This window comes from Zea mays, chromosome 3 (assembly GCF_902167145.1).
Source record: "Zea mays cultivar B73 chromosome 3, Zm-B73-REFERENCE-NAM-5.0, whole genome shotgun sequence".
Taxonomy (NCBI): domain Eukaryota; kingdom Viridiplantae; phylum Streptophyta; class Magnoliopsida; order Poales; family Poaceae; genus Zea; species Zea mays.
The window spans coordinates 8,912,635-8,924,739 of record NC_050098.1 but is presented as its reverse complement, the minus strand read 5'-3'; the positions used below and the strand labels follow the sequence as shown (position 1 = coordinate 8,924,739).

General features: G+C 44.5%; 2 protein-coding genes across 5 annotated transcripts; one reads left to right on the top strand and one right to left on the bottom strand.

The window, feature by feature from the left end:
• The first annotated feature begins 2,310 nt into the window (after positions 1-2,310).
• Positions 2,311-5,620, top strand: LOC100272343 (uncharacterized). Of its 4 annotated transcripts, none has more exons than XM_008674104.4 (4): positions 2,311-2,457; positions 2,581-2,755; positions 3,578-3,685; positions 4,269-5,620. In XM_008674104.4, the coding sequence occupies exons 3-4, from the start codon at positions 3,666-3,668 to the stop codon at positions 5,296-5,298; spliced, it is 1,050 nt and encodes a 349-aa protein (XP_008672326.1). In that variant the 5' UTR covers positions 2,311-2,457; positions 2,581-2,755; positions 3,578-3,665; the 3' UTR covers positions 5,299-5,620. The 4 variants fall into 4 exon arrangements, with proteins under 4 accessions (XP_008672326.1, XP_035821600.1, NP_001140298.2 ...); XM_035965707.1 differs by lacking the exon at positions 2,581-2,755 and adding an exon at positions 3,848-3,950 and having other exon boundaries at positions 2,327-2,457; NM_001146826.2 differs by lacking the exon at positions 2,581-2,755 and having other exon boundaries at positions 2,339-2,457; positions 4,269-5,590.
• Positions 5,621-6,116: 496 nt separating this feature from the next.
• Positions 6,117-7,888, bottom strand: LOC100285293 (1-aminocyclopropane-1-carboxylate oxidase). The gene is made up of 2 exons (NM_001158186.2): positions 6,940-7,888; positions 6,117-6,576 (listed from the first exon to the last, which is right to left on the bottom strand). Exons 1-2 carry the CDS (start codon positions 7,807-7,809, stop codon positions 6,316-6,318), a joined length of 1,131 nt encoding a protein of 376 aa, NP_001151658.2. The 5' UTR covers positions 7,810-7,888; the 3' UTR covers positions 6,117-6,315.
• Positions 7,889-12,105: the final 4,217 nt, after the last annotated feature.

Genomic DNA, 12,105 nt, shown 5'->3' with positions numbered 1-12,105 from the left:
ATAGCCTGGCACGAAACCATGCGGACACAGGTGTAGTGTGACCTGCCTCTTGGTGTGCCTCGTTATATTTCTACATTTATTGCATGGACACCTAATATTATCTATTTGTGACAAAGCAGCTGCATGGTCCAGAAACATCTGCGTCTTGGCAAACCATTCACTTGTGTGACACCCACCCTTCTTGAAACCTTCATACATCCAATCACGTCTATCACTCATTATTGCGGCTGTGTGTACGAGTAAAGAGTGCGTGTGAGACATTCATGTTTCTACACGTCACACATACATCTATAGGTAAGTAGTAAAACTATATATATATATATATATATATATATATATATATATATATATATATATATATATATATATATATATACACACATAACATCACCTTCATCACATTAACATGATAATAATTAATTAACAATATTGCAACATCCAATTTTAAGTCAAATCATACTAACAAATAACATGTGATATTAAAACCGACGAAAATTAACATGTGATATTAAACTAACAAATTGTAATCGTATTACAGTTAACTCACGTCGGCCATAAAAACCGACGAAAATAAACAATAATCACACTCTAATCAAGCCACATAAACTAACTCTAATCACACTCTAATCACATGTTATATTAAACTAACTCTAATCACATTAAAGCTAACTCCCGCCGGCCATAAAAAACCGACGAAAATAATCACATGTATTTACATATAGGTAGGATTATACCTCGACGGGGGCTAGAGGCGGCGTTCGGGCGGATGGCGGCGCTCTAGGACGAGCTGAGGGCGTTGGCGGCCTCGTGGGTGGCGTTCCGGCCTCGGGTGGCGGGCCTCGGATGGTGGCGGTGCGGAGGCGCGGCGGTGCTGCGGCGCGGTGGCACGGCTGCGCAGTGGCGCGGTGGCGCGGGAGCTCGGCCGCGCGGCTGCTCGGGCGGGCGGCGGCGTTGGGGGCGGCTCGAGCGGGCGGCGGCGGCTCGGGCGAGCGGCGGCTCGGGCGGGCAGCGGCGGCGGCTCGTCGGTTTCAGACGAGAGAGAGGAGGAAGAATGAGTCCGCGCGGGCTCGGACGTGGCTCTAAAACCATTAATCCCCGTCGGCCTATGACGTGGCTGACGGGAATTAAATAACCCCCGTCGGCTTAGGGACAAGCCGACGAGAATTACTTAACCCCGTCGGCTAGGTGACGTGACCGACGGGAATTAAATTAATTCCCGTCAGCTAGTTGATGACCGACGGGAGTTACTTAATTCCCGTCGGCTTTTGCACTGGCCGACGGGAATTAATCTGGCCGACGAGAGTCAACGGAATTCCTGTAGTGAAATTATATATCAATTATTTTAAAAAAGTAGAACGATTTTGAGATTTACTTTTTATAAATCTTAATAAGCTCAATACTAGCAAAAATATAAATGTTCATAGTAAAATTTATATCTTATTTATCCGCAAACGAAGAAATAAGACAAAAGATTCAACCTCCGAATAAGTATTTAGATTGATCCGTAGTTTAAAATCACTTAAATCAAAATCATATTTAATTTTTATGATCTGATTTTAATTAGGACTCTTTCTCTACGAGTGTGATAAAAGATTGTCGAGAGAATGAAGTACCATCAATGTTTACTTAGCTTGTAATTTAGGTTGGGCCGGTCATAGGGATGAAAACAGGATGAAAAATTCCCTTACCGACTCGTTCGAATACCGTTTTTCTGATTGTTTTCTAATTGTTCGGGAAGGATTAGAAACGGTATAAAAACGATCTATCTAGTTTTCCGACCGTTTTCGTATTTTTTTTCTTTTCAAGTCATGATGATATTATTTTCCGTTTTTATATAATATGAGATAAAGTTAACATATACTCTATTGAAGTTACGTACGTTTGTTGTGTTCAAATGAACGAATAAAAGAAAAAAAACTCTAATTACTTTAAATAACATGAATGATAAAAAATAGTTGTTTGTTTATTTTTATATCTTAAAAATCAGGCAATACATCATTTTATTATATATTTGTTGATACTATAAAATATTTATCTTTTCGACTAAAGTTTATCGCTTTCGAATAACCGACAATTTCGATCTCATATCTCGACGGTTGATTTTCGTTCTTTTGTCCCAAATAAAAAATATAAAAATAAAAACAATTTAGCTATTTTTTCAATCGTCTCCTCCGCCGCATATTCATCAAAACTGCCTGCGTTGGGTTCGTTTTTTCTTAAAAAAAACAAAGCCTGCACGTCAAAAGAAAAACAGACAACCGTGGATCACACGGCGGACAAGACTCCTGTAGTCCTGTACATAGTACTTTCCAAAGTCACTCCGGCCCCACCTCCACCTCCAGTAATAAAAAAAAACTCCCAGTCTCTCTCCGTGCCGTCCGCTGTTCGGCTCCGGAAGTCCCCATCCGCTCCACCTCTCCTCCTCCACTCCCCCGCCCCACTGATCGCGGCGGTGAGGTGAGATCCGATGGCGTCCCCCATTTCCTTCCCTCTTCCCCCTCCTGGTGTTGTGTGCACAGTTTGATCGGTCCGTTTCGGGTTTTTGTTCGGTGTTCTTGATTCCGTCCGTCCGTGGTTTAGGGTTCTTGGTGGCCAGCGACTCGACCTGAACGCGTGCGGCGCCGATCGGGGTTTGGGTGTCGGAGGACGTGGTGTGTGGATTGGAGGTTATTATGTAGGATCTGGGGCGGAGGATTTCAGTTCGATTATGCTGCCGTTTTAGTCTTCTCGACGCATGTGTTTGCGATCATGCAAGGTCGAATCTTTCTTAGCTGTAGCTGTAAGAACGGGCTGTAACAAGTATACATTGATTGGTTGATCCGCTGTGACCATTCCCCATGGTTGTAGTGATTTGTCCATAGGTCGTGTCAGCAAGGACCTTCAAAAAAGCGCTTAAGAACCAGCAGCTTACCACCACAATTACAGGCAGTGTTCTTGAAATCTGCGTCACAGGTGTCCCCCTAATTGCTGCCTGGGTGGCCACCTAGCTTGCCTGATCTCAGCCATCGGGTGCTAACCACCATCCAACACCCAGTTGCCTACCTATCCTCTTGTGCTTGTCACAAAATTTTCCACAGGGAATTGTCATGTTTAACAATTTACCATTTGCTCACTCTTCCTATTATTCACTCCTTACCCAAATGATGATTGAAGTACCTATCACCTGTAACCTTTTGTTATTCAGTTCTGCTCCTTGTGTAAATTTCATCCTGTACAGTCTAAATGTAAACTATAAAAGAATAGATTGGTAATTCTTATTTACTTATATACTACATGTATGTTGGAAATAAATCGGGCACAGACCTGATATGTGTTTCACTGTTTTGGAAAAATAAACTGACAGCATGCTATGCCAGTAACAGATAATGTTGATAATAGAAAAGAAAAACCTTGATGGGTGAATAATTTTAAATTTATAACAGAAGTCGTGATGGACTTCTGCTGAACTAACAATATTTATACTGGAGAATGACCTTGTTGCTTCAAATTATTTGATTATTTGAGTGCTGAAGCACTGAATATTTGTGCTCTTTTTTCACATTATGATAACTGATGTTGTACTTGTCTTATGCAACAGAACATGCTCTTTCTACAGCTCGTTGAAGTTTTAAATTATATTGGCATTCGTGTTGTCAAGTCTGAACTAAAGCCTCAGCCAAGGTGGCATGTCTGCTAAGGTGCCAAGGTACTGTTATCACATACTTAGGAGGCCACTGTCAATGACCACACAAACTTGGTTAAATTGCATATGGGTTTTCCTGTCATCAGTTCTAATTCTTGTGCATTCATATTTTGAAATGAATGATTTAAATGGGCTACCTCACACATGCTTTTATTGTTATTCAAGGAACATGTTTTGGTTCAGAAGCTTGCATATGCATGACGCATGCAGCTGACACGCCCATATCTATCCACGGGGTTATATTATCTGAAGATTCATATATGGATAAGTGATGGTCTAAGATTTGGTGACTTGGATTGTGATTTTTGTCTTGCCAATTTGACTATAAGATCAGCAGTTCTATTTTTATCATATTCAAAACGTCATGTATGAATGTATCTTTCTATTTCTTCATCGCAACCCAGATATAAAAGAGAGTAGCATGTCAATTGATTTTCACTATATTTATATATATTTGCTGCTCTGTAGTTGTGTACCTCAAGTGCATAGGATACAGAATAGTGATTACATTAATACTATTTTATTATATTGTAGTGGTGATGATTGTGGTGTCTACTGATAGTCTAATACAAGATTAATCTTTCAGGTGCCTAGAAGTTTGTTCCAGTGGCATGGCGGATTGGGCCTCTATTCAAACGGATATTCTTGGTATAATAATAAAGAAGCTTCCAATCCCTGATTACATTAGATTCCGTGCTGTGTGCACATCTTGGAACAACGTCTGCAAGGATGTGTCATACTGTCCAAGGGTGGACCCATGGCTGATGCTCCCCCCAAACCAGAATCCTCTTGGTGCTCAGTTCTTTTGCATTCCTGAAAGAAAGAATCAAAGTATCCGCCTCCCTAACACCGCCTCACTGTTCGAATCGGTCTGGGCTCCGGTTGGTTCTTCCAATGGATGGCTTATCTACTTCAGTCACACTTACGGAACCATGCAGCTGGTTAACCCTGTAAGTGGCAAACATATCCAGCTCCCCCCGATAGGGCGCAGGACCTTCTCTAAGGCCAAGCTGCTTGAAATCAGCGAGAGGAACTTCATCGTCGCTGTCCTCTATGGTGATGAGAAAGGCTACAAAATAACACGGAAAGGGTCCAGCAACTGGTCGTCGGTCGAGTCAAAATTCATTTTGGATGACATCATCAAGCATGGAGGCCGGCTATACACGTGCGACATGTATGGCACAGTGGAGATGTGGGCAGAGCCGCCCCGCGCATGGCCAGACGAGGAAGTCACGCATCGGTGGAGGTTCCGCTGTCTTATAGAGACCCCAGCTGGTGATCTGGTCAGGGTTAAGCGCCTGTGCCAGAACAAGTTTGCTGTTTGGATATTGGACAAGGCGAGCTCTTCCTGGGTTGGGACCGAGAACATTGGGGATCTCGCGCTGTTTGTGAGCCACTACAACTCATTCTGTTTCCCTGCCAGTGGCCAGCCCAACCTGAAAGCGAACTGCATCTACTTCATCGACATCTACAACAACCTGTGCGCTTTCAACCTTGAGCATGGGACCAAGGAACTCGTCCAAACTCTTACCATCGGCCGAGGCCAAGGGCGCAATGACTACCACCGCTGGCCTGAGCGAGACCAGGTCTTATGGTTTATCCCTTCACTAAAGTAAATACTGAAGGTAATGGTGGATGATGCGTGTCCGTTTACCCACCCAGAGATGGAGCTCATATAGTACTGTAGGCTCCTCCTATGGACGGCCATTTATCCCGATATGAAGGTCGTATAGTATCCTGTATTTCCAAAGTATTGGATGTCGCACATGCAACTGCAGGTCTATGTATATGAGTACCGAACATCGTCTTAACTTGTTGCTAAAGCAACTGTTTGAACCATTTGAAGCTTTCGTTTCAAGCTGTCTTGGCCTGTAAACTATTCCGAATTTTCAAGTTCCTTGAGGATTGAAAAAAAACCTAGAAAGCTTCCTCAGTCAATTCTGGGTGTATATTGCAAGTCGTTTTGACTCTTTTAGATACTCGTGCAAAATAGTATTTGCATCTACAAAAGACAAAACGGCTTACACTTAAATTAGGAACGGAGGGAGTAGAGGCTATGCTTCTGCTGCTTCCCTGGTAGAGCACCTGCATAGCCTGCTTAATCGATCGCATGTCATGTATGTGGTGTGGTACTTGTTAGATCTAGATCTGGACATGGGTCGCCCGACCCGACTAACACAACGGATTACACTCAACACTTCCGATAGAGAGACATGGCTAATTTGACCCGACACTAGACACATGTGAGGTGCAGACTGTGTTAACTTTGACCGGATCTTTTGCATGACAGTGAACTCTAGGTCAGGTGTTTGGTCCCCTTTATTCGTGCATATGAAAAGTCGAAGCGCGGTTTCAGCTCAGTTATGTTTGGTTCGTTTACCACAGGTTTGTGCCGTGTGGTATCATCCAACGCGCTTGAACAGTTGGCTAGTTTCTGTGACGTTGCTTCTCTGGCCGGTCATGCAGCGTGCCCAGCGCGGCCGGGCACACTGCGGTGTCGGCTGGTGACCTGCGTACGACTGATGCAGGCCAAGACAGAACAATTTCTATACATTGCCAGCCGGCAATCACAATTCACGCATGACTATAGTATACACGAGTCTATCTAAACTATTCGAGCTGGAGTCGACACTTTAAGGTGACAGCTTGAAGTTGTCGAGTAGAGCCTTGCTGGCAAGGTCTCGTGAGAAGAAGGTCCCGTAAAACTCGGACATGGTGAAGTTCCTGTACTTGGGCGGGTTCTCTGAAGAGACCAGCTCTGGCAGCGGCCCATAGAACACCGAGTCCCCTCTCTTCCCAGGGCTGAAGAAGATGCCGATGGAAACCCTGGGTTCTTCACGTGTGTTCATGACCACCCGATGCTCGACGCTCGTGTACTTGTCATTAGACATTATCTGATGATGAAAGAACAAGTCAGTGGAGGGGAAAGCGATTTTGAATGAAACCATGATATTCTACTATTCTAGAGCTGGCGAGATGCTCACTAAATCTTGGTAGAATCATATTTTACACACATGATGCTGGGTGAACTATGCCTAAGCACTAAGTATGCATGACTGCTTCGAATTGTCGCTAGAATCATATTTACCAGAGTCCAGAGGTAATTTTACTTAATTCTAACCATTAATATCTAAATATCCCCGTATAGCACTGGAATGATGAAAAAAAGATTAATTGTAGTAATTGGATTTTGATAATTGAAGGCACTTTGGGCACGGGCGCACGGTATAGCAGACGATCTGCGGATCTGGTCGTACCTGCAAGAGGTCCCCGACGTTGATGACGAGCGCTCCGGGCACGGGCTTCACATCCACCCATGAGATTTTGCCGTCCTCATCCTGGTGCTTCACCTGCAGGCCCCCGACGCCGTCCTGCGCGAGCACGGTGAGCACGCCGGGGTCCGTGTGCGGGACGATGCCCATGGTCCGCTCCGGCTCGGGGCAGTGCGGGTAGTAGTGGCACACCATGAGCTTCCCGTCGGCGCAGGACGCGTCCTCCAGCGCCTCGGGGCGGAGGCCGAGCCCCTGGGAGAGGAGCCTGAGCAAGGCGCGGGCGACGGCGGTGGCGCGGACCTCCCACTCGAGCACCTCGGCGCGGCAGGCGGCCGGGATCCGGTCGGCGAGGTCCGGGTGGCGGTTGGGGCCCAGCAGGATCTGGATGGTGTCGCGCCAGCTGGCAGCGGGGGAGTTGTACAGGTCGACGTTGGAGGAGTAGTTGACCCCGCCGTCCACGGCGCGGCTGTAGTGCGGCGCGCGCTCGTGGGCGGGGAGTTCGTTGAAGGCGCGCACCGCCGCGAAGGCGCGCTCGGGGTAGTCGTCGTCGGCGGCGGCGGCGGCCGCGGGGAGGGCGTGGTGGTGGTTGACGAGGTGGAAGAAGCCCCAGGTGCGGGCGGCCGACGCGGCGGCCGCCGCGGCGAGGTGGGGCGGGAGGGAGAGGTCTACGACGGGGATGGAAACGCCGGGCGGGGCGAGCGGGATGGAGGCGTAGGGGTCCGCGTGGCGGAAGAGCTCCGGGACGGACGAGACGCCCGACTCCACGAGGCCTCGCACGCCCGTGCGGGCGTCGTCGAAGGCCTTGAGGAGCTCGGCGCGGCCGGCCGCGGGCGCCGGGAGGGAGGAGGACGCCATCGAGTCCCTGTGCAGCCGCAACCAGGGAAGACTCGAATGATGGCAGTGGACGCGGCTAGTTCGTTGCAGTTGCAGTTGCAGTTGCACCCACGGCTCTTCGTTCTCTCACCAGCCCGAGGCCCGAGCACGCAACCCTTGACGCTGCTGGAATCCGACGCGAGGCGACAGGCGAGTGGGCGAGCCATCGCGCTCTGAGCACGAGGAGCTGCGAGTCTGCGACTGTGAACGTGGACGAGCGCGTGGCAAAAGCTCGACCCGGTCCAGTCGCGCGTTTATCAGATAGTAATAGCAGTATTTTTCTACTTTTCCTCTCGTTTGTAGATAATTCTAAGCTCAGAATACTCCACCTGACAAAAAAAAAACTTAAAAAACACAAGGGGTGCAGACATCAACGCAAAATGGCCTCTACAGACAGCTTGGTCCCTGACATGCAGGCCAAAAACACAAGGGGGTTTGGCATCCTCAACCTAACCATACACAATGAGACCTTATTAATGAAAAATCTGCACAAGTTTTTAAATCGACTCATACCCTGGATAAACCTTATATGGAATAATTATTATAGAGCAGGGAAGATTCCCTCTAAAAACAAGATTGGATCATTTTGGTGGAAAGATATAACGAGGACCCTAAACACTTTTATGCCCTGCTTGGAATTGTGGTATTTTTGCAGTTTTGAAACAATACTATGGTATTTGATTATACTATAGTATTCAAACTCAAAAGGTGTTTGGTTTATACAGGCAAAACACAGTTTTAAATACCATGGTTTATCCAAAACCGTGGTATTTTGGAGTTTTTGAAACTCTACTCGGGACCTCAGTTTTCTTTTCTTCTCTCTACATATATTTTGTTTTTCCAATGGAACCAAACATATCTCGGTTTTGAGCAATACTGTGGTTTTACTGTGGTAAAGTAATACCGTAGTATTTGTGTCATGTACAATTATAAACTGTGGTATCTCAAAATTACAGTATTTCAAAACCGGATTTCCAAACAGGCCCTTAGAGGGTTTTCAAAAGTAACCATGCAAGATGGTCTGTATTGTTAGGCCGTGGTACGACGAATGGAATAATACAACACTCTTCTCTAAATATCTAGAGCTGTTCCCATATGCTATAAATAAAAACATCATAGTTATGCAGGCAAGAGAGATTGTGCAACACCAGGATATGTTCTACCTCCCTATGTCAACTCATGCTTTCAACCAATTGCAACTTTTGTCGGTAGCAATACAAGCTCAACCACTATTTGGAGGTCATGACATATGGCATATAAATGGGACACTCCCCAATATTCTGTCACAAAATGCGTACAAATATATAACAAATTAAAGCCCCCACCCCCACCACACACACACCTCTGACATTTACCTTGTCGTGGAATTCAAAATGCCAAGCAAAGCAGAAGGTGTTCTTTTGATTACTCCTACACGATCGTCTTAATACAAGGGAAATGCTTAGAAAAATAAATATGGAGTTGGACTTATACACATGTGAAATTTGCATTTGTAGAAAGAAGAAACGATTATCCACCTCTTTCTTAGGTGCAACTTCGCAAGATGATGCTGGCAAGTAATTGGATTGACGCCACCGAGAACATCTGACATACACACTGCGGTAAAAATCAATCATTCAACAACTTGCTAAAAATTGGAAAGTGGAAGCAATGATGGTCATGCTATGGTGCATCTGGAAGGATAGAAATGGATGGATCTTCAAAAATATGCCACCAACAGTGCAAGGGTGCCTAGCACTGTTCGACAAGAGACGCTTCTTATCTGCTTCATAATGAAGCAAGAAACAGCGGAGGATGCCAGGCAATGGGTGCACGCTTTGTAAAATCCGCTTGTGCATAACTTTTCATGTAAACATATCTATACATATTTAATAAATTAATAAAAAATATTGTAGGACCCCCAGTACTCCCTTTTCAAAAAAAGGTGCGCATATACAATAATTAATAATAGATGGACAAAGTAAGTGTGATAGCAATTAATAGTGACAGCATAGTGTAAAAAATGGTTAGTAAGCTAACATGTTAACATAAAATCTTGTCAATCAAATCCACCATCTATGCCTGAGTGTAATGATATATGGGGACGTCACGCTCTATTCTATAAAACTTAAGGGTTCTTTAGAAAATAGCATGAGAAAAATGTGAGATTAGACTCAACCCTAGACAGTGGATCCCCGGTGGACAAGATTTGCTATCAGCATATTAGCATCTTAATTGTTTTTACATTAGATATGTTGCTAAAAATATTTGGGCTTATCTAATGGGACAAATAACTTGTCACAAGCACGTGGGTATTAGTGTTGTTGTTTTGGTAGCTAGCGTCAGGTGACGTGGAAATTTAGGTTCATCTGGCTCACTCTTCTGAGATATCATGGACTATGAGTTTCCTCAATAGCATATACGAAAGTTGCTCTAAAGTCACAAGTCACAATCACAGCAACCACTGATTTATACCCCCATCTAAAATCTCATTTGGATCGGATCTTACTGCATCATCCTCATTCAGTCATTCTATGTTTATGCACCTCCGCCTAAATTATGTATCAAACCTCTTCGAAACACATAGATTAATAAAATGCATATGTATCCGGTCAAGCCATTAAAACCTAAAAATATATTAAAAAAACACACATGTTGACATCAAGCTTGTATGAATCCATACCGCCGCCTAAAAGACAGTAACACCTTTGACAACATAGTATGCATGGAGTACTATTCTTCAACAGGAGAATAGTTGTCCCTGCCTTTTACAAGAGGAAGTGTGTGGCTCCGGGCGGAGAATAGTAGTAAAACTATGGGCTGCAACATGTCACTATTTGTTTCAGAAAACTTTTAATTTTCTATGTTACGGGTACTTAGGGTGCTATCGTTATCGTGTTATCAAATATGACAGAAACTAAATCATTGCACCAGCAATTACAACATATATATATCTTCACGACTTTTTTTTGTACTGGCCGAATAGGGTACTAGCAACAGCATCAAGGCAATCAAACTAGTTCCATTAAAACTTTGCCATAATATATCTTCATGCATGGTGCAGTTGTTTAGCATCGTACATCATCTATTCAAATTATAATTTATTTTAGTTCAGTTGAAATTCAGATTTATCTAACGTTGACTAATTTGTAATAGACATGTCAGCGCATATATATAGCTTCCAAAACTATGCTCTGTGAAGATATTCTGCGGAGAATTCAATGAAGCAAAGTTGATATTTTAGTTACCGAAACATTTTTAATAATTTTAGTAAAAACAAAGAAGTTCAACTTCAAACAAGCTAATTTTAAACATAGGAAGCAGATGATAATATATTATTCTACAAATATTTTTTTTGAAAATAGATAAGTTCGACTTTATTAATTACCAAACTAGAACCACTTATATATTTAATTAAAAGAAGTGACTTTTGGCTAAGAATCTAACAAAGGAAACAGTTGCAGGATACAGAGAAGATAATCAGGAAGGGCATGCTTCGCGAATGAAGAAATATATCTTCATGGAGCACTTATTTAGTATTGTGCACCGTCTATTTAGTTGAGGAGAAAATTTGACACAAGAAACTCTTTTAGCAAACCGTTGAAGTCTTGGAGGACACTTTTTTTTTCTTGGCTTTATACTAAAAAAATAAATAGAATTATTATACATAATTCCTGGAGATGCTTAGCCAGACTAACTATCCTCAAGACCTCAACATGCATGCAAGGTTAGCATCGCCTGGCTAGGCTAGCTCCACAATCAAGCATGTCGTTTACGTTAGACTTAGACCTGTGTATGAACATGCTCCTCTCATCCTTCTGCGGAGATCAGTCAACCATTAAAAAAATACAAACACGTCGTCGCCTACCGAAAAATTCAAGCGCTTTCAATTGCTCTATGAATTGGTCAGAACTAAGGAGTATCTGCCGTAGAAAACTGGAAATGCATGCAGGAAAACACGCGCTTGCATGGCCACAACGGCGGGACGCGACGCTGCTCTGCACTTTCCGAAGTTTCTCCGGCCTGTTCAGGGATTCCGGCGGCCTACTGGCTGCTGCGGTGCTGCCTATAAAAGACAGGGTGGGCGTCCTGTAGAGCTCACAGTGCAGTGCATGCAACAAAGAAACACCTGCGAACGCAACACACACGGTCGTCGATCGACGTCGCCCGCAGCTGTAGCAAGCAGCTGGACCTCCCTCTCTGAAGACCGTACCCCCTCGCCGCGCCGTGCATGGAGCCCGTGTTCACCGTCGCGCATGGTTACGAGACACCGGTAATGGCGCCGGCGCCGCAGCATGG